This window comes from Echinops telfairi, unplaced genomic scaffold, assembly GCF_000313985.2.
Source record: "Echinops telfairi isolate 266 unplaced genomic scaffold, ASM31398v2 ScPeMD7_4;HRSCAF=17, whole genome shotgun sequence".
NCBI classification, from domain to species: Eukaryota; Metazoa; Chordata; class Mammalia; order Afrosoricida; family Tenrecidae; genus Echinops; species Echinops telfairi.
The window spans coordinates 10,055,351-10,081,210 of NW_022103900.1; the positions used below are offsets into that span (position 1 = coordinate 10,055,351).

At 39.9% G+C, this 25,860-nt stretch overlaps 1 protein-coding gene across 1 annotated transcript in view; it reads left to right on the plus strand.

Annotated features, from left to right (window-relative positions):
• The window catches only part of COBLL1 (cordon-bleu WH2 repeat protein like 1), an 81,508-nt gene extending 57,518 nt beyond the window's left edge, over positions 1 to 23,990 (plus strand). Inside the window, exons 9-14 of the mRNA XM_045298038.1 lie at positions 155 to 217; positions 4,430 to 4,664; positions 5,743 to 5,834; positions 10,964 to 12,504; positions 16,973 to 17,149; positions 22,705 to 23,990. Of these exons, the coding sequence (XP_045153973.1) occupies positions 155 to 217; positions 4,430 to 4,664; positions 5,743 to 5,834; positions 10,964 to 12,504; positions 16,973 to 17,149; positions 22,705 to 22,791 (2,195 nt within the window). The 3' untranslated portion in view covers positions 22,792 to 23,990. The remainder of the gene's footprint in view (positions 1 to 154; positions 218 to 4,429; positions 4,665 to 5,742; positions 5,835 to 10,963; positions 12,505 to 16,972; positions 17,150 to 22,704) is intronic.
• Positions 23,991 to 25,860: the final 1,870 nt, after the last annotated feature.

Genomic DNA, 25,860 nt, shown 5'->3' on the forward strand with positions numbered 1-25,860 from the left:
TTTAGTCGTGTCTGAACTACAGTGTGAAGTGGCTCTTAGCAAGGTTGGGCTTATCTCTTTACAAAATAGCTAAATCAGTTATGAAATTGTTTCATTTGAAAGTGTGATTTGTTTTTAAGGTGTGTTGTTTTCTTTCTTCTAACCCTGCCTCCAGTAGAAGCACCTCCTACAGATAGCATTTCGGAAGCAAGCTCTCCTGGAGAATTATCCAGCCCAGGTACGATACTTATGCTTTACATCCCGTGATTACTGAGGGGAGAACTTTGGTCACAGTTAAAGAACGAATCCAATTATAATACTCTGTGTGAAAGAGACACAAATCCCCTAGCTTCATTTCCCAGATTTTCCCAAATATCCCATGTATCCTGAAATCAGCCCTTCCACACCCGTCCCCACCATGGGATAAAAGAATGAAACTGACATTTCCAGTTCCAGAGTGATTCTGGAATAAATTCCCCTTAAGATCATCTGCTGTTTCTCATACAAGGTCAAGCTAACATTTATCAGCTTCCTTCCCCAGAGTAAGTAGTTCTGGGGGTAACAGTGAATTGTGCATTGAGCTGCTAACTACAAGGTCAGCAGTTTGAACCCGTCAGCCACTCTTTGAAAGAAAGATGAGCCTTCTGTTCTCAGAAAGACTTACAACCTTAGAAGCCCGCAGGGGCAGGTATATTCTGTCCTGTAGGGTCGCTCTGAGTTGGAAGCAACTCAACGACAGGTTCTCCCCAGAGTAATGACACATCATTGCTAGAATGGTCCTTTTATGTTATGCTTAGAAGAAAATTTCTTTTTCTTTTTTTTTTTAAAGAAAATTTCTTCTGCAATTGTCCTACTATGAATTCAGAAGGAACTTCAGAAAGTTCATGTGAAAATCCCATTAACTTTTCATCCCATTTTCCCACAAACTTTTGAATGCACCATTCTTGATATGCACTATTTCAATGGTGATGTTTTATTATAATGAAAATATGTTCTGTTAGATGACCCTCATTTTAGATTTTCTTCAAATAAATAGAAATCCAGTCAAATTAATTTAACATTTTTCTAATATTTTCCACAGTAACTACTTAGTAACTACTATATTTCTTATTCCTTTCATGTAAGCTATCTATAATTAACATAATAAATGAGTAATACCATACAAAATGCTATTATGACTAGTATGGGAATAAATTGATAGGTATGAAAATTGCCTAATATATCAATACCTAATTTTTATCATTTATATTCACTAGTCCTGAAAAATTTGAGAGGCAACCAAGTGCTCCTCAGTTTTAATCTTTAAGTGATGTTTAGGAATTTCCCACACACGAGCTGTAAAAACTTCATGGAAAAGTGGAAATAAAGATCATTTTTCCCCATGAACTTTTTAATACCCTTTATGTATAATTTATTGAATACCTCTTGCTCTCTAGGTATGGACCATATTTTACAGTATTGGTTTTGATTAGATTTTCTGGTTTTGCTTATATTATTTTTTAACAAACTTTACAGGTACATAATAATTTTTTTTCTTACATGATTTTGTCCAATTTTTCAGTGGAGCCCTAGTGGCACAGTGGTTCCATGTGGGGCTGGGATCTCTACAGTCAGCTCTTGGAAACCACTAGCTGCTCCACCCGAGGGAGATGGGGCTGCCTGTTCCCACAGGCAGATACAGTCTTGCAAGCCCACAGGTGCACTTCTGCCCCGTCCTACAGGGTCACTATGAGTTGGCATCAACTCAGTGGCAGTCAGTTTCGTTTGGGGCCTGAGGAAACGTATATAAAACTGAAATGTTACAAAATAAATTTAGATTGTACTTTAAAAATATTTTGAAGGTTTCAACATGAAACTCTGCAGTTGTTAAGTCTTGCAAATACTGCAATAAAATTTTGGACAGTCTGGGTTGTTTGCAACAAAATATTCTTCCTTTAAAATTTGTAAGGCTGAGATAATAATATTTGTGATATGACATTTGCCAAAGTTGTTTAACTGCATTGCTCACAACCCCCAACCAATTTCTTTGCTTTATAGAGCTAAACGTTGGCCATCTGATAAGTATGTTTAGATAACAAAGCAAAATTCAACATTTTCAAAGTTAAGGAAAGCCAAAGTTAAGCCAAAAATCAATCTATGAAAACGTTCTTGGGTAATTAATTTTTTTTAAACCTGCCATTTCTGAGACATTTTAATAATAATATGCTTTTCAAGCTAATAATTTATGATATTTAAGAATGACTACATATCTATCAAGTTACAAAATTCTGGAAAACTAATTTGAAAGAATATCAATTATTTAAACATTAAGAAATTCAGGCTGATTTCTCAATAAAAATCATTTATCTCTGAAAATAATGGGAAAGGATAGCAATCAGTAATTGACTAAATGTTACTTCAGTTCATATAATTTGTAAGACAACTTAATATTGAGAAGGCTTTTATAAATTACATTAGCATCTAAACCAGCATTACTTTACCTTTTTCTCAAAATAGGGTCTTAAATTATATAAATTCTATATGCCATTATAAACACATATTACATACACATGTATACAATGATTACTTCACATTTGATACTAATGCATGATTTTCCAACTATTACACACATTTGAAAACAAAACTCAGTGCTACCGAGTCAATGCTGACTCATGGAAACCCTATAGAGCGGGGTAGAACTGCCCCTCTGTGCTTCTAGACTAACTCCTTTCAGGTGTAGAAGGCGCCATCTTCCATCTTCCTCCTGCAGCACACAAAACAGTTGGTGCTTTCTAACTACTGACCTTGGAGTTCGCAGCCCAGCACCCAGCCACCCCACCACCAAGCTTCTCTACATCCTAAGGAGGGACTCCAAAAAGTTCATGACAAAATTGCATTCTCATTTAGGTCCATTTTTACACCAGCTTTTTGAAGCCCCTTTATATGAAAATTCACTTAGACTCCAGCTATTTAAAAACATTTCCTGAGGAATCTAATTATTTTTGCAAGAAAAATGCCGTTAATCTTCCCCAGTTTTAAAAAGGAGGAACAAACAGCATTCTTTGACATCTGTACCTAAAGATAAAACTTTAAAAATGTATATTTAAATGCTCTCAATATCCTTCAAGCATTTTTATTAAATTTTATAGATGTACCAGTGACTATAATGCTATAACTCATTTTTCCTTCTCATGATAAAATGCAACCTGTTCAACTGTTGTTCTATAAATGGATGTGTCTAAATACACTTCAGTAAGCCCACAAACCTCGTTCTGTAGGTTTATTTTCAAAACTTGTCTTGATAGGAACTATGAGTACCGTCTACTTAGGGTGTCTCCTCATTTACCTTGCTGCAGATTGTTGTCAGCACGGAGGAATCATGATAAGATATGTGTTTATTCAATGAAATAGCAACCATAATTATTCAAAAGAACCACGTACGCATTGATAGGGTATGACATTTAGGATACACAAGAGAAGGAAAAAGATGGACAGCATTGAACATGGAGGATGCTTCCATTTGTGTAAAATAACCGACCAAAAAGAGCGGGGCAAGTGCCAGTCTGCATGTATGCTTATGCAAGTGTTGGACTGCTAGCTGGAAGGTCGGGGCTTCAAGCCCACCAGGTTGTGAGTCCGCGGAGGCCATCTGCTCCGGTGAACATTTGCAGCCTGGGAAACCCCGCACTGATAGGGCTGTGATGAGTCACGATCAACCCAATGGCACTGGGTAAAATTTGTGCACTGTTTTCTAGTAATATACTGGGAAAAACTTTTAAAGGGCATTGGCTCTAAGAATGTGGGTGATAAAAATTCATTTTGTGGTATCATAATCACTCTGTTGGTTAGTAAATTAATCTGTTAAATCATATTTTTTGTCAGTAATGCCCACACGTAGATTATGTATGAACAGGGCACGAGGATTTTGTGGTTGGCATAAAACCATGTACTGTGTCTATTATTTGCATAAAAATACAGCAGGTCAGTTACTCTTACGCCTGATTGCACATTAAATCTGCTCGGTCTTACCTTCTGAAGATTCTGATTAATCAATGTAAGGTATGAATACCATAGTTTCAAATAATAAGGATAACAAAGTGTAATAAGGATGGATTCGGCTGTGCTGACTTTTATAGCTAAAATAAAATTTCGTGTTCTTTGGATTTTCATTTAGGAAGACTACTGGCTTGGGCATAGATATCAATTAATTGAGAGAAATAGTCTTAAATATTTCATTTAAAGTTGGAGTGTACATAATCTGTTTCTACGCTGAATGAGATCTAAAATGACAGTTTATTATTTTTAGAATTGTATGTCTAAAATAATCTGTTAATATGATTATCCACTGTTGAAAAGTAATTCATTCTTAAATCAGAATTTAAGAGTCCAGTTAATTATTTCAAGAATTCCTCCCTTGATGGGATGAATGAGACAAATTAATATTTAGTATTGTATCCACATTTCTTTGTAGCTGGAATCAGCTCTGATTATAGTCTTGAAGAGATCGATGAAAAGGAAGAACTGAGTGAAGCGCCTAAAGGCGAGGCTGGAGATACTTCTCGGAAGTCAAAAGATAGTCCTTTTGCATCTGCTGATGTAACCAATGCTGTGAAACATGATCCCGACTCGGCCCTTGGCGGTGATGCTGCAGAGACCTCTCAAAACTCCAAGGAAGAACAACAAGAAGCTAACGACCCAGATGGACAGTAAGTAGTCTCTGTGCACCGGAAGTGTTAGTTGCTTTAACTAATCCTAGTCTTCTGAAATAGAGATGTTATATGTTTAACAAAGAGGACCAGCACATTGGTTTTAGAGTCACTCCAGCACTTTTACTATCATAAAAATCTGCATGAATAGTCATTTGTGATTTAGTATGTAAGCACGGAGCTGTAGGTAAAGAGAATGAGTTTCAGTAGTTCTATTTCCCTCTGTGTTATGTAAACCAAGCATGTCATTAAACCATATGACTCAAACATTTGGCTTCGTTTGCATTTTGTTTATTGCCTGGTATCTAGTTGACGTAAATTAAATGCATTTACTTCTCAACTTTCACCACATAAAATCCTCCAGGATTCTCAATGTCTGGTAAATAAGCACAATTCTACTTACTGGAATAGGCTGTGAACGAGCCAGTATCATTCTGATGTAGAGACTAGTTGCCCCCACGTACTCAATGCATCATCTAAGGGGAAAGTGAGAGAGAGGCATGTGGACACTATTGCTCATAGAAACTGGAGACTAGAAGATAGTCTGCTTATATTGAGTTTCAGATGCCACACAAAGAATAAAAATAAAATCAGTGAAACAAAATAAACCACCTTTATCAAACGTGTGCACTGATTTGCATGGCATCACCTCCAATAAACTACTCTCTCCTCAGGAAAGGCATCAGTGAGGTCAGGGGCACCCTGTGACCACACTTGAGCCTGCCAGATCCAATCTAAAGGGCATCATTTAGTTTCCTCTAAAAATAAGTCGAATACCTAATAGTTACCAAAGAAAACGTGTCCATTTTGCCGAGCTTTTTAGCTCTTCCTTTGTAAGAGGACTGTCGTATGATAGCTAAGGTTTTCAAAGCAATATATCCTCGCAGTTGCATTTTTTCCCCTTTGCTAGTATAAATTTCTAGTAATTGGCTGAAATGGAAGACTACTCTCTATCTGTCTTTGGAAATTATTGCCTGTTCTCCCATCGTGTGTGTGTGTGTGTGTGTGTGTGTGTGTGTGTGTGTGTGTGTGTGTGTGAATGATATCAGTAGATAATATATACTGCCCTGTCTTACAGAGAACCACACGTTGTGCTTAATACAAGCCATGCAGAGACAGCACTTGACAGTGTACAACCCCTGAAGCCATTGGGCTCAAACCAACAGAATGGTAAGTTACATGAACAATGAGCAGCAACACCTTTATAGTAACTATTTTTTTACTATTCTTCACAATTTATATATATAAACTCATTTAATTTTAATATTGACTCATTTCTTACCTGTCTCATTTATGATATATCTATCATTTATTCTAGCATTTTACAGATGATTGAGCCTTTAAAAAAAATGACCAAATCCTGCCACCCGTCAAGTGGTGGATCTAAGATTTGCACTCAAGCAATATTCCTCCAGTCTGCTCTTAACAGCCGTGTGTATTACTTATTTTACACGCCGCCCCCCCTCCCCCCGCCAAAAAACAAAACTCAGGATTTATTTGTGACCTCTTCTCTTTCTACCAACTCTACCAAAAACAAACCCCTGCCATCAAGTCAGTCAGATTCTGCAGGACAGAGTAGAGCTGCTGCATTTGGACGTTTCCAAGGCTGTAAATCTTTATGGGAGACGAAAGCTTCTTTTTTTTTTTGCCATGAAGCAGCTGGTGAGTTTGAACTGCTGACATTGAGGAGGCAGCAGACCAACATGTAACTCACTAAGCCACCAGTTCACCTTCAATTTGTCTGTGTGATTTTCTTTTCTTGTTTTAGCATTTTATTGGGGGCTCAGACAGCTCTTATCACAATTTATTCATACATCCATTGTGTCAATCTCATTTGCATATATGTTGCCATCATCATTTTCAAAACATTTTCTTTCTACTTCACCTGTTGGTATCAGCCCCCTTTTTTTTTCCATCCCTCTCCCTCCCTTCCCCATGAATCCTTGATAATTCATAATTTATTATTTTTTCATGTCTTAAACTGACCTATGATGTCTCCTTTCACCCACTTTTCTGTTGTCCGTCCCACTGGGAGGGGGATATATGTAGATCATTGTGATCAGTTCCCCCTTTCTCCCCCCACCTTTGACTTACCCTCCTGGTATCGCTACTCTCATTATTGGTTCTGAGGGATTAATCTGTCCTGGACTCTCTGTTTCCAGCTCTTATCTGTACCAGTGTACATTCTCTGGTCTAGCCAGATGTCTGTGTGATTTTCAAGGAATAACCCATCTAATGAAGTCACTTTATTTCCAAAACCATCCCCAATTCAAGGTAATACCTATCCTTGCTCATGATACTGCTTGCTCGGTTTTTTTAATTTAAATCATTTCATTGAGGGGCTTGTATAGCTCTTATCACAATCCATACATACATACATTGTGTCAAGCACATTTGTACATATGTTGCCATCATCATTTTCAGGACATATTCTTTCTACCTGAGCCCTTGGCTTGCTCACTTCTGTCACGAGACCCGTGCTCATGTTTTCTTGGCATGGAAAACCTTTGCTGCCTATCCTTGCCCATGGACTCCTTGTCATGCCTTACCACTTCATTGGCTTTGCTGTTTAGTTACTAGGGTCCATGTACTTCTATATGTACTTGAATCCTCAACTAAATCCAAGAGTCTTGGATCAGAGAAATTAGATCTGATTTTGTGTTTAAATCCCATAGAGCATTTAGTAAAATACTGAGTATACAATGATAACTTTATAAAATAGGTACTATAGAATTGAATTTCTAAAAAAAAATTTTTTTAAAGACACTAAATCAATAGAAGATGAAATGTAATGCACAATGACTCCTGAAGCCTCAGGGGACAGCCTGTTATACTAATGGACAAATGTAGGTTAAAATTCTTAGAAATAGAAAACATGATAAAAACACACATGCATAAGACATGAACAATCTCAGTGTTAAAAACCCATGTGTCATTTCATGTGTGTAATATGTATATCAGTTAACTTAAGTATGTAATCCTTTACTCATTTTCCTCCATAATTAATCCCATACTGACACACCTTATTAAGGCCCAAAGTATCTACTCTCCCTATTTCCCTTTTGATTCAGTTTCTCATAGCATAAACTATGATGACAGTGGCATTCCTGTTGAGAAATCTTGACTTAAAGCTGTCCGATCTTTTTAAAATCATAGTCAAATTCTTTGTGCTAAGATTTTGATATCAGTTTACTGCTAGAGTGACAAGTATATTTACATAATAATTAATTTGTACTTGATTTGCAAAGACCTTTGTCCCTATTGGTGATTTTAAAAACCAGTAGTATCTGTTATCTGCATCTATAATTTCTGAAGTATTTTCCCATTTTCCCACAGTCGTATGACTCAGAATCAACCTCATGACAGAGGGATGTGCATATTTAAATCATTATCTCATGATGTAGTTGTCCATGTCAATTTTGAGTAGGGGAAGGATGAGAGGACAAAAGCCTCCCTCTACTGGCCGTCTGTACAATTCCCTCCTCTGATCTTGAATTTTGATTACTTACAGTTCTTGGATCACACAGGCTGGTGTCCTCCTTTGTTGTAGACTTAGGCAGCGCATTATTGAGATGGTGATTGGTTGTAAGACAAGCCTTTAAAGCCCAGATGCTATTCTTAGAAATCCAATTTTAAAACCAGTACATTGGGGTTATTATAGGGATGAAATTAAAAATATGTTTATCTACTTTTTTTTAAAAAATGGTTCTATTGTGTAAACTAGGAGATCCCTATCCCACCCAAAACCAGACCCATTGCCATGAGGAGATAAAGAAGTAAAAAAATAAGTAAAATGAAAAATAAAGGAGAGAAAGAAGTATGTTTAGGCTTATTTCCTGATGATGCCCAGCACCATTTCTTTTGTTCTTTCATTACATATATATAATGACATCTTTTTCATATAGATATTAAAAACGAGTTGTGAACTGAGAATACACGGGGGCTTCTAAAAAGTTCATTTGAAAGTGGAATGAAAAGATCATAGATTAAAAGAGAAAAAAAAGAATCATAGATGTGTTTTCCCCCATAAACTCTTTAAAGACTCCCTCAGACATCAGGAAAGGCAGAAACGTGCCTCTTCCGTAGTTGCTAATTAAATGAGTCCTTAATTTTCTAAATCACAATAGTTGATATTATTAGACAATGAGAAAATTTCGTCATAAAGATAATACATCGTCTGATGATATGGTCTACTTTGAACTGTTTTGATGATTTTTTTATGATACTTTGGATGAAAGTTCACACCGGAAATCAGTTTCTCTTCTAGCAAATTCTGTACCTATTCAGTGTCACTGGTTACGTTTTCACGATGTGGGCGCATTCTCACCATTTTTATTCTGGTGGTTCTGTTTTCATTAAGTTTGCTCCCTTGTCTCCTCCCCCACCCCACCTCTTTTCATCACCTCCTTGGTTTAAGATCAATATTGCTTGAACCTGTGTGTTCTCCTCTAGACGATCCTTCCAAGGGAACACAGTACTCACAGGTGATATTGTTTAGTGTGTGAGCCACTTCAGGATTTGACTGAAAGGTGACCACTGAGGGGCGTTATTCGGTTCCCAATGTGAAGAGGACCTCAGCGTAATCCTCTAGTGGAAGGGCATCCTCTATGTTGATCCAGTATGTCTGGCTTCTTTTTTTTCTCTTGGCATAGGGCTTGTTCTGCAGGATCAAGGAGGCTATGGTTTGTGTGAGTTTTTAGTCCTGTAAACTACAGGGTTTTTTCTTTGAGCCTTTGGCTGCCTTCTTTCATTTTGCACTAGAAAAATACAGACCAGTAGTTGTTATGCCTATTCTATTTTAAAAGTATAAAAAGCGTATTACATTTTAAATTATATGTTTGCTTTAAGAACCTTACAACATAATATAATGTTAACTACCATAGGTTAATTGTAGGGTTAGCAGTTCAAACCCACCAGCTGCTTCATGGGAGAAAGATAAGACTTTCCCATCTTTTTATAAGCATTTATAGTCTCTAAAACCCTAAGGAACAGTTCTTTGTCCTCTAGGTCACTGAGTTGTGATCATAGTGTCTGTGTGGTTTTGGAACCACAATCAAATAATTGGTAATTCGATAGGATATAAAAATGTGAAGACATTGTAAAACGTTTTTCATAAGTTTACCTGGCAGCATGATTTTTTTTTCCTCCTGAATGGGTCTTTATTTAAACCTAGAAACTACTTTAAGTTACATAATCTAGGCAATAAATGTGATCTCCTCTTCTTACTGGTAAAAGTAGGCAATGATAAAACTATAGAAAATATCTGATATCCTTTCTTGTTGACTCTCAAGACACGTGACATTCACTTAAGAGATACAACTGCCATTTCTGAACAGGGAGAGGCACTAAGGGTGTGAACGTTGGGGGCTGAGGGTCCTGCTTAAGAGGTGCGTCTTCTGTGCCTGTGACCCAGAATCACAGCACTGAGAGCACGCAGCTCAGCACGGAGACACAGTGCACACGGAGCACCTTGTCTCCTTCCAGGTGCCTCACTCCAGTCTTAGCCGTCATGCTATTGACTGTCAGCTGTTGCTTTGGTAGCTTAGAGACAGGCCAATTATTCCCTGTATCTGGATGACTGAATTAGAACCAAGAGGGAAGGCAATGCAGGGAGAGGGAGATTGCTTCCTCCACTGGAGCTCTGACTATTGAAGAATAAGAAAGTTTTCCCACAGAGAAAAATCAAAAGCAACATGATTGTTCTTAACGGCGTTGAAATCACCCGTGTGAGGACCATGAAGAAAGTCTTCTCAAAGTCCTCAGCAGGGACACCTACTTAGCAAGAGCTCAACTTAGACTCTGCTTTTCTTTGAAATCTTAAAGGCCATACTGTCTGTTGTCTGCTGTAACTGCAACAGACATTTCTTGGCATTGCTTCTCTTTTAATGTAAAGTATGAAGCATCAGCACAATGGGGTTATAGAAAGGACAGTCAAAACGGAAAGTATAAGAGAGCAAAAAATCTACAGTTGGAATGTCTTGCTGTTGTGAACACAGATGGAAATAGGCAATCTTTACTTAAAAGTCAAATAGCTACCTTCAGTAGAGTGTCTGTCCTGGGCGATATCCCATCCTGTTAACGGGGTTACAGCATGCTATAAAATAGAGTAGCATTCTAGACCATCCTTTCACCCAGACGGCTTACCTGACACCGGTCGCTTAGATTCTATTGCCATTGCTTGCCTTTGTATAATTAGTGAACAGAGCATTACCTCTGGCATTTAAACCAAGGTTTGGGGGCGGCATACATTGAAGGTTTTCTTATATATTTAACTTTGGGATATATTTTTCTCTTAATAGATCAAAATGAAGTAATTCCCTTTCCATTGAAAACAGAAGATAATAAGGAAAATGGAGTGAGGAGGACAGAAATGAATGTAGCATATGTTGCCAAAACTAGCAACACAGATGTAAAAGCTGACCGATTATCCAACCATCAGGGTTGCAAAAGGGATGCTGCTGCCAGTTACACGGAAGATCACCTCGCAATTTCATCACTGCCAGATCAAAAGCTGAATCAACTCGCTGTCGAAAAGATTAAGATGCAAGATGCAGCAATTCAGACCACCCCTTCCTGTAACAGTTTTGATGCGAATCACCAGGATCCTGAGTCGTCTGACTTCAGAGTTGATGAAAGCGTGCAAACCTCAAATAATAGCAAATCAGCTCAACACTCACCCGCAGATCCACGAAATTCTGTCGGTACTTCAAGAGAATTCCAGAGTCAGGGCACCCTAATTGAACAAGAAGACCAGCCAATCATAAAAGATCCATATTGCATACCCATTAATGATGCTCTTGTGACTCCTGGGGTTGATAAAAATGCAAATGCTTCTGATCTAAAGAATTATCCGTTTTATAGACCTAAGCCAAAACCCTCGAATGAAATTACAAGATGTTATACGCCTAAAATTGGGATGACGACTTATAAAATCGTGCCTCCCAAATCCCTGGAGATAGTAAAAGACTGGCCGTCAGAAACCATCGAGTATAAAGATGGTCAGGACACGCATCCTTTAGGAAAAAGGCACACATCCGAGAATGTGAAGGAAACTGCGATCCAAACAGAAGATCCTGGTGTCTCTGAAGGCCCAGAGAAACCACAGCCAGACCCCAAACCAAAGCCTAACCTGGGCACAGAGCCCCAGGTGCAGAGGGCCAGGAGCACGGCCGCCGGGGCAGCCACTGACCATCTGAAACCAGTCCCCCGGGTGATGAGAGACACGGTCGCAGCTCCGTTTGCACCGAGCTTGGAAGATATAAACAGTGTTCTGGAGGCCCAGCTTAAGTCTAGGCTTTCAAACCCTCAGGGCAAACCGAGCTCCTTTTTCCTGCAAATGCAGAAACGGGTAGCCGGTCAGTATGTGACCTCTGCAGCTGCCAAGAGTGCCCACGCTGCCCCTCATCCAGCCCCAAAGGAAGCCACAAATAAAGAGGTGGAAAGGAGTCCGCCGCTTTCTCCAGAAGCAGATCCCCCTCGATTAAGGAAGACAGCCCACCTTCCCCCACAGCCCCTCCTGCACAAGTCCGGCGATGCCATCAGCAGTCCGAAGCCTGCTGAACCCTCGCCTCCCGCGGTCGCTCCGAAGCCTGTGCTTCTCCCGGCTAGCCAGGCAGCAGCCCAGAATTTGAAGACTTTGAAAACGTTTGGTTCGCCCCGACCATTCTCGAGTTCTGCTCCTTCCCCGTTTGCCCTCGCCGTGGTCAAGCGGTCGCAGTCGTTCAGTAAAACCCGTTCGGTCCCCAAGGAGTCCGCCGGGCCTCCAGACAGCCCTCGGGACGCGCAGGCCGGGCCCGTGGGTCCGAGTGTGGACATCCCGCAGCGTGGTGTGATTGACAAGGTAAGCCCGACTGTTCAAAATGACAACACGTTTGAAGGGTTAGCGGGAATATTGATAGGTGTGTGTAAAGATGTTTACATTCTGATTCCTCTGATCCCGAGCGACTGTCGGGAGACAAAGAAGAGCAGGCCGCAGAATCTGTTGTTTACTCTGAGACCCACAATCTTGGCCCTGGATGGCATCGCGACACTGAAGTCGTCGATATGCGGGCTGCCTGGGTGGCGCAGATGCGCAGGTGCTCAGCTGTTCAGCGGAACATTGTTGGTTTAAGGCCACCCTGAGACGCCTTGGAAGGAAGTCCTGACAACTGACTTCCACCATCAGGAGCCTTTGAAAACCCTGTGGAGAAAAAGGGCGCTCTGTCGGGCCCACACTCAGATTTGCCACCTCAGCTGCAGCAGAGCCAGTTTGGGTTTTGTTTGACCCATGCCCGTCATGATACCTTTGTATCATAGCATACTTTTTTTAAAATTAAACAATCATTTTATTGGGGGCTCTTACAGCTCTTAGAACAATCCATACCTCAATTGTATCAAGCATATTTGGACATAGGTTGCCATCATTATTTTCTAAACATTTACTTCCTATTGAGCCCTTAGTATCAGCTCCTTTTTCCTCCCTCCCCCACCACCCTTGTGACCCCTTGATAAATTATAAATTATCATTATTTTCACATCTTACACCAACCGCTGTCTCCTCTCCCCCGTGGTTTCTGTTGTTCATCCCCGGGGATGGGGGTTATGTGTCGAATGTTGCAATCAGTTCCTTCTTCCTCCCCTCTTCTCCCCACCTTCCCCCTCCCCACCTGGTCTCACTACTCCCATTCCTGTTCCTGGATTCCGTGTGTCATGAGCTCTTATCTCTGATCTGTACCTGTGCACATGCTCCTGATCTAGCCCACAGTGATAGGCTGGACTAGGGTCATGATAGTGGGGGGTGAGGAAGCCTGAAGGGAAGAGGAAAATTGTGTCTCACTGGTGCTATACTGCACCCTGACTCATCAGCTCCTTGTGACCCTTTTGTGAGGGCCTGTCACATTGTCTGCAGATGGGTTTTGGGTCTCTGCTCTGACCCCTCATTCTCAACAATATGGGGGTTTTGTTTGTTTGCTTTGGTTCTTCTGATGCCTGTTATCCCATCCCATCGATACCTCATGATCACACAGGCCGGTGTGCTTCCTCCATGTGGCTTGTTGCTTCTCTGCTAGATGGCAGCTTGTTTAACTTCAAGCATTTAAGACCCGAGACACTATATCTTTTAATAGCTGGGCACCATCTGCTTTGTTCACCACATTTGCTTATGTAACCATTTTGTCCTCAGCAATCGTGCCAGGAGGGTGAGCATCACAGAATGCCAGGTTGTTAAAACAACCTGGGCTTGAGCAGAGGCCCAAAGTCCACCCACTACCTCAGTGAATTGCTATATAAATATATGTACATAGGCCAATACCTCTATTTTTATGAATTAATGTATTTACGTATGTACACATCTGTGCTTATACGTCTATCCATACCTTTGCTTCCAAGATCTTTCCTCTGTTTCCTTTTACTTTCCTCCCGCCCCACCATCATCATAGCATACATTTTAATTTAAAGTTTCTTTGGTCACATGTTGGTACAATATACTTGATAGTTCTAATATACTTAACAGTTCTGGCTCCCCCCACCCCCACTCATGTTTTCCTTATCACCGCTTTTTTTTTGCTTTGCTGGATCTTTTGATTTTCTTTTCCAACTCAGTCATGACTACATAGTAGCAAAATAAATGCCTTTAATTAAAGGAGACATAGCATCAATGATCGGATAAAAATAACTAGCCACTTCTCCACTATGCATTTCCCTTCATACATGAAACGTTAACTCTCCAGACACTCATTTTTGTTTGAAAAAATTTAAATTGAAAACAGACGTTTCAAAAGAAAGTTAAACAAAATGTAATCTTTTTATTCCCCTGAATTGTTAATCTCATGACAATATCTACAGCTATATAGCCGTTGACAGTTCTTGGGTGTTGGTAAGTGTATATATGCTCACATACTAATCTAAAAGTTGAAGGTTCGGGCGTGCCCAGGAGTGCCTTGGAAGAAAGACTTGGAGACCTAGTTCTGAAAAACCAGCTGTTCAAAACCATAAGGAACACAGTTCACCTTTGACACACAGGAGATCGCCAACTCAACTGCTGCTGTTTTTTGGGGGTTTTGAAATCCAAATTAATATACTAATATGAGAGGTTGTTTACTTAGGGATTGCTCAACTGGGTGTTGTAATTAGATCAGTTCCGATAGTATCATAAAAGGAGAAGATGGAATTCACAGCATAAATCATAATAATCATATGCAGCTTTTTGAAACACTTAGTGGACTTTCACTCTGATAATGTTTGGAGAAACTTTTCATATTTGTGTCAGTCCCAGAAATATTTTATATAACTTTTAAAGAACATTCTTAGAATAACAGAATACCAGCCATATTGCCAAGTAAAAATTTTTTCCATGAATTCCAAGTAACATCATCAAAAAAAATTTTTTTTTAATATTTTATGCTTATTATGCTGATAGGATGTCAGGAAGATGTGTATGATATAGTGATTAATTCTTTACTTGGGAACAAAGTCTGCATTTTATCTTGGACTGGAATACCATTCCTAAACAATGGAAACTTAATTTAGATAACATTTTTTTTCAATATTGACTGGACTTTGTTTAGCTCATCTTTTATAAAGATATTTATATGGCGGTTTGAAAAAGAAAAAGAAAAAAAGTTGAATCATTTGATAACTTTGCCAGTTAAATCAGTTAATAAGTACTTCTTAAGTTTACCACATTTGGTTCCTCATTATTAACTTCTCTCTCCCTCTCTCCTTTTTTAATTGCACCTAATCTCATGGGAAAAGTAAAGAAAACAGGATAGTACTTAGGTCCTGTCACTTCCAGACAAACTATAAGCTATTCTGTATAGCATTCAATTTTTCTTTTACAAGAAAATATATTAGATTCAACTAATATTAAATTGACAATTGTGGTCACTTTGTACCTTCACAATAGTAATTTTATAAGCGAATATACTGGAACCATGGAAATGGGTTATTTATAATTGTGGGAGTTGTTGTTAAATTAGCTGTTTTAATCACATCCAAATAGAGGGGAAAAGTCAGCATTATTTAACTCAAACTCAGCACAATTCCCACTGCGTTCCTGAAACCAAATACAACTAGCATTCTTCTCCCATAGGAGCCCACAGGAATGTCCCCTCCCTCCAATCTCACTCTGTCGACAGACGATTCAGTGAGGAGAAGGAAGTGGCTGTCGCTAAGCAGTGTGCAGATACGGAGTGAGGCGTGTGCCATGGGCACGGAGGGCATGATGCCATCCTCTTATTTTCTTAGGGGGGGGTCTCCCTGCTCAAGCTTGATCAGCTCTGCCGGGGTCCTTAGTGCTAAGATCACTCATTTCCTGCGTCCCCTGATCTTGATGTTGCTTCTCCAGTTAGGCCTATCCCTATGAGAACACAAATTTGACTGGTCTTCCGGCAATTTTGCTCTCATCCCAATACCCACCCACTGAATAGGATTTAGTATTTTGTCACATGCACCAGACTATAAGATCTATATGGGAAAGAATCTTTCCTCTTGCTCAGGGTTATATCCTTTATGCCTCAGAGAGCCTGGATGTTTCTAGGACCCAACTGGTATTCAATAATTTGGAATATGTGGTGGAGAGAGAACTCTTCAGGAAGCTATGCTGATTTCTAACCATCACAAGTAATAAAGGGAGACATAGAAGAGGTTACTTGCATACCAGCCCCCCAAAATTAACCAAAACAAAACACCCTCCCAGAAGCATCTTCCCCATCCATAATACAACCTCTTTCAGGCTTCCAGGTCTGGACCACTCTCTTCTCCACCCACCTGTAACTCTTTTCTTCTCCTTGTGCAAGCAGTGCAGGGTCTCGGGTTCTCTAGTTCTGCATCCTCATCCTCTCTGCCACTGGTGCTCATCAGCTGACGTCCCCTTGGAAAGCAGTAATGGAAGTCACACTTCCCTTCCTGTGATTTGTTGATGTTTTCTGGTACACATTCTGGTGCTCTTTGGAAGATTAGAAGAAGGCTGCATGCTGAATTTACCTGTGTGGATTCATACTAGAAATTGTGTACAAGGGGTTTATTTGGGGACCTGCTATGTCTGAGGACAAAGGCAGTTGAAAGAATGATACATCATAATTGTAATTCCTAATCTCCCTTTAAACAAAAATGGGGGAAATATTGGTTCTATAAAAAATAGCTTTTAAAATTTAGATTTAATATTTTTCACACATCAAAAGAATGTTTTCGGTTTGGATTGCAAGCCATTTCTGAAACACGAGTACATAAATGGTGATTCTGAAGATGATGATCCTCCCCCCTCCCCGCCCTCTTAAATAGCCTGCTCTTCTCTTGGTGGGCATCTAAATATTTTGCATTTATTTTCATAGGAAAATAATTCTGTATATAATGAACGGAATTCCCAACTTCCATCTCCAACTGACTGCCCGTCACTCACCCTTACGAGACAAAGTTCGGTAACATTCCACAGCTCTGATCCAGAACAGATTCGACAGAGTTTGCTGAGTGCAATCCGTTCTGGAGAGGCTGCTGCTCACTTGAAAAGGGTAAGCTATCTGTAGCAGGTGGGCGGCAGTGGGTTTATTTGCAACAATATCAAGCTAATCGTTAAAGGGGAAATTTTTTCTTTTCCCAACTTTTGAATCTGAATAGGAACTATACTTGAAATTACTCTTTTGTGTGAGGGTCTTACTGAAGTGTCAGCTACAAAAGTTAACAGGTCTTACACACTTAAAAAGATGCCAAGTCTGTTTCCCAAAACATAGGCCAGGTGCAAAGCATGTATGATGTAATTATATATGCAAAGTGTGCTGGACTTCTAAGAAAGTAAATGAACTTAGAAAAATTCTTTAAAAGGAAAATACATCCCTCTTCCCCCCAACATGTACTAAAGATAAGAACAAACCCATAAGTTTTGGCCTTAGCTCCTGTAGCGATCTAAAAACCAAACACTTGCTCATGAGTCAGTGCCAGCAAATAGCAACCCTGTAGGGCAGAGTAGAACAGTCCCCTGCTGCCCCTTCCCCCCAGTAAGATGCCCAAGGCCCCAGGCTTTACTGAAAGAGACCACCAGGCCTTTCCCCAGAGCAGCTCATGGCTTCAAACCACTAACTAACCTTTCAGTGAGCAGCCAAGTGCTTAATCACTGCCCCACCAGGGCTGGTTTTAGTAAGAAACTTACTACTGTGGATGGATTTTTAGAGGGAAAATCCATGTTTCACAAAGCAAATAAACAATCGGGGAAAATCTGGAAAACTTCGGTATGACTTCGTGCAGTTCAAATCTTGATAATGCCCCTCCACGTCCTCTAGTTGCACACTGCAAATGTAGCGGAGACCATCAGAGAGGGGAGCTATTTCTCCTAAGGGCCAATGCCAAAGGCAACCCTTGTTGCAGAGAAATATTTGTAGGTGAGTTTCCTATTCCATCCCCTGCATCCTCTGAAGGAGGACGTACGTGGTGAAACCCTGCACCTGGCATCAGCATGTAGACTTCCTGGGGGCTGTAGGCTCCCCTGGGGGAGCCCTAGTGATGCTGTGGTTATGTGTTGGGTGGCTAACTGCAAGGTGAGCAGGTCAGAATGGCCAGTCACTCCGAAGGAGAAAGCCGGGGCTCTCAGAAACTCATGGGGGCATTTCTGCGCTTTCGAGTTGCTGTGAGTCAGCATCGCTTCAATGGCAGGGAGCTTGGTTTGGGGTTTTTGGAGTCTCTCCTGAAAGTCTTCCACCATCACTGCTTCCGAGTTCCTCATTCCACATGCTTGGGTCAAGTGCGTCAACAACCAGAAGGAAAGCAGTCGCTGTCGCACTGACTCCTGAGACTGTCCACGGTATGATTCTCTCCTCTCCGCATATTAGAAGCTATTTAGAGAAGAGTGAGTGATTTATTAAGCCAAAAACATTGAGCTTGACAGAAAAAAAGAACCTGTGTGCAACAGAAATTGAGTCTGTAAAGGAACGTGGAGGCTGCAAAGATAGATTGGAAAACAAGGGGCACCCTGAGCCCACACTGGCTGGGTTTGATGGCTCTAACTAGGCTCCTGTTACAATTAGTGGAATGATGCTTGAAGGCCAGGTTCCTCAGGATTTTGAGCTCCCATCTGGGACCCAAAGACGAATAAAGTGAAGCTTCTGCCTTCTGGCCATTCACCACCTAAGCTAGAGAAATAGTGCTCTTTCAGCTCCACAGGAGAGTCCGTAACAACACAGAGACTGATGAGGATCCCTCGGTGCTCCCTCGGCTACATACGCCTCACTGTCAGTGAGGTCATCGCGGACACCTGTGCATCACATTGGAAATGCCTCTTAAGCAAACAGAAATGTACAGGGAAGCAGCCACACGTCTGCAATGCTATAGGCAGTCATTTCATTTGTAAAATTCCCAGTCCTTCCAGAATGAGCTGGGTGAGAGTCAACATCGAAAGGAAGCCTTAAATGATGAGCCTAAAATTATATCCTGTATATTCCTCGGTACTTTTAGTTCCACTGAGTCTAAAATTTTCTCTCCTTCAGTAGGACAGTACTGCTAGCTTATGAGTCTAAATACTGCCAGTTCCTAATTTTTTTAGTGAAATTCTGTAGTTCATTTTATTTCATTAAAAATGGACATGGAATCTCTTAACCCTATAATGCCTGAATTGTTAATTTCAGGGGGAAAATTGTTTTTATTCTTTACTTTCATAGTTATCAATATATATTGATATATGCATTTAATCGAATGTTATGAAAACGTCACGCTCAGCGTTATAAGGTTAAACTTCACACTATCCACATACATACCCAAAAAAATGGCTTACACAGTAGTAGAATTGGACAAGTTCGGCCCAAGTCCAGGCAGAGTCTAAGTCCATGGATCACATTTTAAGCTGGAGGATTTTTCTGACGCCCGTGGCCTCAGGAGGCTGATACACCCTACATTGGTAGAATACCAGAAGCTAGCGGCTACAAAATAGGATCAAGGCATTGTTGGCAGGCTAGATGGTAAGTCAGATGGCAGGCTGCTGTTGGCTTCCAAAATTAGCAGGCAAGTTTTAACAAGCCTACAACAACCCTCCATCCATAGCCCACAGGTAATCACAAATGTGATTTTTAAAACTTTTATAATTGGCAGGCCATTGACTGAACTCCAAAGAACCAGAGGTTAAGGGCTAGATGCAGGATCCAGGCCCAGCAAAACACAGGAAAGCTTTTCCACTGAGTAGGAAGTAGGCCACACCCCCAAGGAAACATCCTTTCAATTGCATCATGGCTGTGACCTGAGTAAGGCCCATTGCCTTCCACCCTAATCTTATAACTGGTTGACTGCCATTATGGAGTTAATTGCATTGTGTTAGTTTACATCATGGGAGATTAGTGAGTCGTAACTGCCAAATCACTGAGAATCCTGGCTCAAGCACACTACCATACAGTGAATTACAATTCATAGCAACACAGTAGGACAGGGTAGAACTGCCTTAGTGAGTTTCTGAGACTAATTCTTTACGGAAGTAGAAAAGTCTCATCTCTTTCCCCAAAAAGTACCTGGTGGTTTTGACCTGCTGACCTTGCAGCCTAATCAATGGGCTAACTGCAGCCTAATCAGTGGGAAACCTCTATGCCACCAGAGTCAAGTTGACATAAAATCTATCACAGTAATGCAAGCATAGGTAGTAAACTACTTTTCAAAGTAAAGCTGTAGTTATAAAGATCACAGAAGTAGTAGCCTGGGGACTGTGAGTGAAGCGTTATTGTGTGCTTGTTAAAGGCTTGGTGGTACAACGCTAGGAGTAGGGTAGGGCAAATTAAGTGCTTACCTCAGGAATACAACTGAAACTCAAAGCGTCAAGATAAATATTTAAGTGCAGCGATAAAGAAAAGGCTCGATTTTTTTAGATAACGAAAAGACTCCTAGGGTTCTAAAAGCATTCTTTCCCTTAGCTTGGGGAGTAGGGGATGGGTACATTTGCTTCCATCCGGCTGTACATTATACTTAGTGCATGCTTCTTTGGCTCTATTTTTAAAGAATTGTGAGGTGAAAATGAACACAAGCAGACTCTAACTTCTTGTGGTTTTTGCTTTTAAGTTCCTTATTTCTGTTCTGTATTGAACAATTCTCCTAATTTGTTTTAAATCTTGATCATTCTTTTATAGAACACTACTTACATTGCCAAATAAAATCGGTAGTGATTTTTGACAGTGGATTTAGATTGTTCATCAGAAAATTGGCTCTTTGCTTGCCTACATCTTGGCACCCAAATGTTCAATTTAACTCCAGGTATCAACCTGCCTTATGGCTGTGGTTTTTACAAAAGCTATTACCCATCATTATCATGGTTAGTTCAGATTTGAACAATTATCTACTAGATTGCTCTCATGTAAAAATGGACGTGCACCCCCTTTTTTTCATGTTTCTTAACAGTTTTTCCACTTCTTAGCTCCATGTCGTCCCAGAGTTTAATCATTTCTTGTTGTAAAGAGTTACTAAATCTAGCTCAGTATTCTCTAAATTGTATTCGATGGTGGGATTTATATGAGTCAGGAAATTTTTTAATGAGAATAAAACAAAATGTGAAACCTGTAATTGTTGAACCTGTGCTGATACTGAAACTTCTTAGCTTTTGGTACTTGATACTTTGGTACTTTGGTGCTTGAACTTCTAAAAATCTAGTTATTACACAATTCAAAATAGAACATAGATTTATTAAAAAATGAACATCTGAAAACAAAAGAATGTGATATTTAGCATGTGACGCTGTTTATTTCTTTATAATATAAAACACATTTTCTGCTAGATTGAGTCGTGCAGAGAAAAAAAACGAGATATGTCAGCCAGACTCTTGCTTACTTTGCTTTGTTTATCGGCTCTCTCCCCTTTCCCTTATTTACTTGGTTTGAACTTGATCAACCAAAGCCTCTCATGGTACCTGTCTAGCTTGACAATTTTATTTTCCTTTTCACAAATTTATACTGTTGCTAGGCAGAATCTTTTGTGCTTCAGTTCTCCTGCAAAAAGGTAATTTGCAATAATAATCAGCAAAGTGTGTGGTTATAAATCTAAATTAGTTAAATATTTATAGATAAAATAATTTTCTTAAAATATATTTATTTTGTGTGGTCTATATGTGCATATATGTAATATGTTATAGACAAACATATAGATGCATAGTATGTTTTATGTATAATATCAACAGTAATTGCATTTTTAGGGTTCAGAATCCAAATGATTTTTTCTTTACACTCTTTTTAATCAGGCTGGAATTTCAAGCTTTGTGAAATTCTCGTTTTGATGCTTTCCGTTGATTTGATGGCAGTTGGTTTGGCTGTTCGGCTATAGTTTACTTATAAATAAAAGACTTTTACTACTGAATTTTGGAAGTTAGGCATTCACTGAAAACAAACAACCCCTATGTGGTGCCATAGTTACAGCGCTCATCTGCGAGCCCCAAGGTTGATGGTTAGAAACCGCCTCCTGCTCCATGAGAGAATGGGGTGGCTGTCCGCTTCCTCAAAGATTGCTGCCCCAGAAACCTTGAGGAGGAGCGGTTTGACTCCTGCAGCCTCACTGGGAGCAGAATTGACCAGTTAGGCGTTTTCATGATGTTAAGGTGTTGCAGTCAGAGATTTTGTGTATATGTCATCTATATGGGAACATTTTAAAAACTAATGACTTTTTTCTTATACATAAGGGGTCACTGAGAGAGCACGTTCAGGTTAATGCAAGTGGAAAACATTGTGGCTTCTGGAATGTATTTTATTCTACCACTTTTGCCAAGGGAGAATGAATTCGGGAGTCAGAATTAATTTAGCTAAAAGTGCTCTTTAACAGCTTGCCCCGCAGTCTGCTTGTGCGCTTGCTCTTTGTGTTGATGTGGTGATTTTGTAAAGACGATGCAAGTTAATGGATTATTCAACTTGTTTGTTGTGGAAATAACAACGTGCTCATTTTTAATTTCATGGGACAGTGAGCATTTATTCTTGATGATTGAACATTTATTGACTCCTAAATACTACATGTTAGCATTTGCAGTTAAGAAAAAGTTAAAATGTAATTATTGACAATGAGACAGCTGTCCCCTTTTAAATTGATGAGTGCAAAGTGTGTTTGTTTATTTACTTCCCCTTAGGTTACCATTCCAGCACATACAATATCAGTGAATGGGAGAGCCAGAGTCAGCCATCCCACAGCTCCTGACGCGGAGGATGGCTATTAGATGCTGCCTGATAAACTGCCCTTGACCGCCTCCACTGCACACACTGACTTGCTACTAACGGAGAATGTTCGCAAATGTATATTCAGATATGTACTAATATATTGTCTAGTAAAGTATAAGAATTTTCTCTGTGGCTTTTACTGCCAAAAGAATGAGAGTTTATAATTTATAATGGTTTTGTCTTTTGGTCTTCTTTGCCTTAAGAACTGAATATGCTGCTTAAGAATGTAAGACAAGGTGTAAATGACGTTTCCTTTTTTAAATGAGAAATCACCTTTTATTGATTTTTTTGTTAGTTATTGACACATACTCGACGATGGTGACTTGGACAAAAGAATAAGTTAAGATTCGTAGACTTATGTTTGTTTGACATGCACATTGCTAGATAAACACATTTGGCATTTGTTGCCTCACTGTTACTGTTTAATTGGAAACATAAGTTATCATAAAGTCTGTTTTGTGCTGGAAGAATGATCCAGAAAATTAGTAATATCAAATAAGTGTATTCAGTTCAGCAGTTATTTTTAATTGTAAATCAGTTAGTATGCAAGATGTTATTTGTATGTTTTTTATGTAATTGCAAGATCACTGTCAAATTCACGGGCTGCTCATTGTGGATTAATATTTTATTAACACGGAACACTTTGTTTTTTAATCTTTAGAACTCAAATGCACAAGGAGACTTTTAAATGTTTTCTGAATATAATGACGACATTATTGTCACCCAGCTATTACACATGCTATGTGCCAGAGCCTTAAAAATCTTCCTGTGAAAATGTTGATATATTGTGACAGTTGTCTCACATTCAGTATGTAGAGAGGAATAGGGCTTAGTTTATGTCCATATTGGAAAAATTTAAAGACTCTTTGGAAATTCAAGAAATACTGGTTTTAATTCACATAAAATTATAAAGTTATTATGCTAATATGTTCAGATGCTGATAGTCTAAATAATAATATATATTTACATTAAAGCTCAAACTTAAGGAAAACAGTGCCTGGCTTGTTGACGTATATTCTGTGTCTAGAGTGTGTTGGCGTTTTAGCCCTATTTGCTTAATTGTTCGCTTCCTCTAAGAGCTGGTATGACAAATGGAATTTGCAGTAAAATAGGGTTTCACTAAAGCTACTGAAATATCTGCCTCTTTGGAACATGTGCTGCTTTTTTTCCTCCTGTTTAATAAAAGCAAACGGTATAATTGGATTGCCTTGTTTTTTAATGTATTAAATGTCAACTAGGCTACTTCTGTATCTCACCTCATGAACACTTCTCTATCAGCCAGACAAGTAATAATAAGATCTACTGGTTATCAGGGCTCCCTCATTTACAAAACATATGTGTATTTTCTCAGGTAAACTTCTCAAATCTTTGGGATAAAACCCCAAACCAATCCCACTTCCATTGAGTGAATTCCAGCTCCTAGTTACCCGAGATAGCCTCATGCATTCGATTTACAGCTGCACAAATTCTCCATCAACTAAGGGTCAAATCCCCAAATCGAATCCACACATTGGTTCTGACCACAGCAGCCCATACAGGGTTCTCGGGGCTAAATCTGTGCGGCTGCAGCCAGCTTCGTTTTTTCCCTCAGAGGCACTGTGGACTTTGAACTGCCAACCTTGCAGTCAGCCGCCCAACTCAAAAACACTATGCCACCAGGGTTCATTAACAACTAAAACTCCACTGCCATTGAGTCGAATTTGATTCATAACGGCCCTGTAGAATAAAGTAAAATTGGTCCCTGGGCCATGGGGCTTATAAATCTTTACAGGAACAGATAGTCTCATCCTTCTCCGGAAGAGTGGCTGATGGATTTGAACCACCAACCCTGCAGTTCGGTATCCCGACCCAGAACCTGCTGCAGCACAAGGCTGCTGTGGGTGAAAAAGCCAAACGTACTGCCATCAAGTTGATTCTGACTCTCGATGTGGGGCCCCTGCCTGTGGTTTCTGAGGCTTTGTCAATCTCTGTAGGAGCAGACAGGATCATCTTTCTCCCATTGAGAAGCAAGTGGGTTTGAACTGGGACCGTGCAGTTAACAGCCCAATACTTACCCAGATACCATTCTAACCTACTGGAAAAAATTCAGAAAACTTCATACCAAGTGTTGTAGAATATGTGGATTAACAGAATCTTTTATAGACTCCTAGTGGAGATACAAATTGATGCTGTAAAAATAAAAAGAATTTTATCTTATTTAGCATTTGCCTATCAATTTACCTGTCTAGATTCCCTTCTAATCGTTCTCCCTTCTGGACCAGGACCCATGAAAACTTCATCAGCGGGAAGCCTCGCCTTCTGATGTCTGGCTGGGTCTAGCCAGTGGGGGTGTTGACAAGTCCTCAGAGAGGGAAGGGGGTGAGGTCAGCACTTTGGAGGAGAGCCTGCCTCTCTGGCAGCCTGTGGGGCGGCTGAGTTCTGCGGAAAGCGAGGGGAAGCCGTTCGTACTGAGTCATTGACCTCTAAAGCTGCAGCTGCCTCCGGATCCCAGTAATCACTTCTGTGCCCTGCCTCTTCGGAGCGCTGGTTTAGTTAGGCCTTCTGCCCTGGCTAGTTTGAGCAAGTTCCATTATCCTGTGAGAGTCATTTTCTAAACAGTCCTCCTGCTGGAGCCCACAGGTTCAGCCATACAACTCAGCACCTTCACTCCTAGGCGTGTATCCAGGGAAACCCAAGTCAGTGTGTTTGCCAGCAGACATGTTCAAGAATACTTGCAACACACAAAATTAGTACTAAAATCAACAACCCAAATGCAGTTGTCAGTTAACAAGAGGATGGATATAGATATAGACAGTTGAAAATGAAATACAGAGAGGGACACAACAGCATGGATGTGTTTCAGTGACCAAAGGTTAAGACAAATTTCTAGCAAACCAGAGAATGGAATCTACCATATGATTATTATAGAATCAAATATCATTTAAGCATGCCTATTTATGATACAACCATGTAAAAATAACACACGATAAATAACACTTTAGGAGTGTAGTTATCTCTGAGGTGGAGGAGGGAAGATAGGCAAAGAACACATAGGTAAGTTATTGCTAATAGTCTGTTCTGATTTGGTG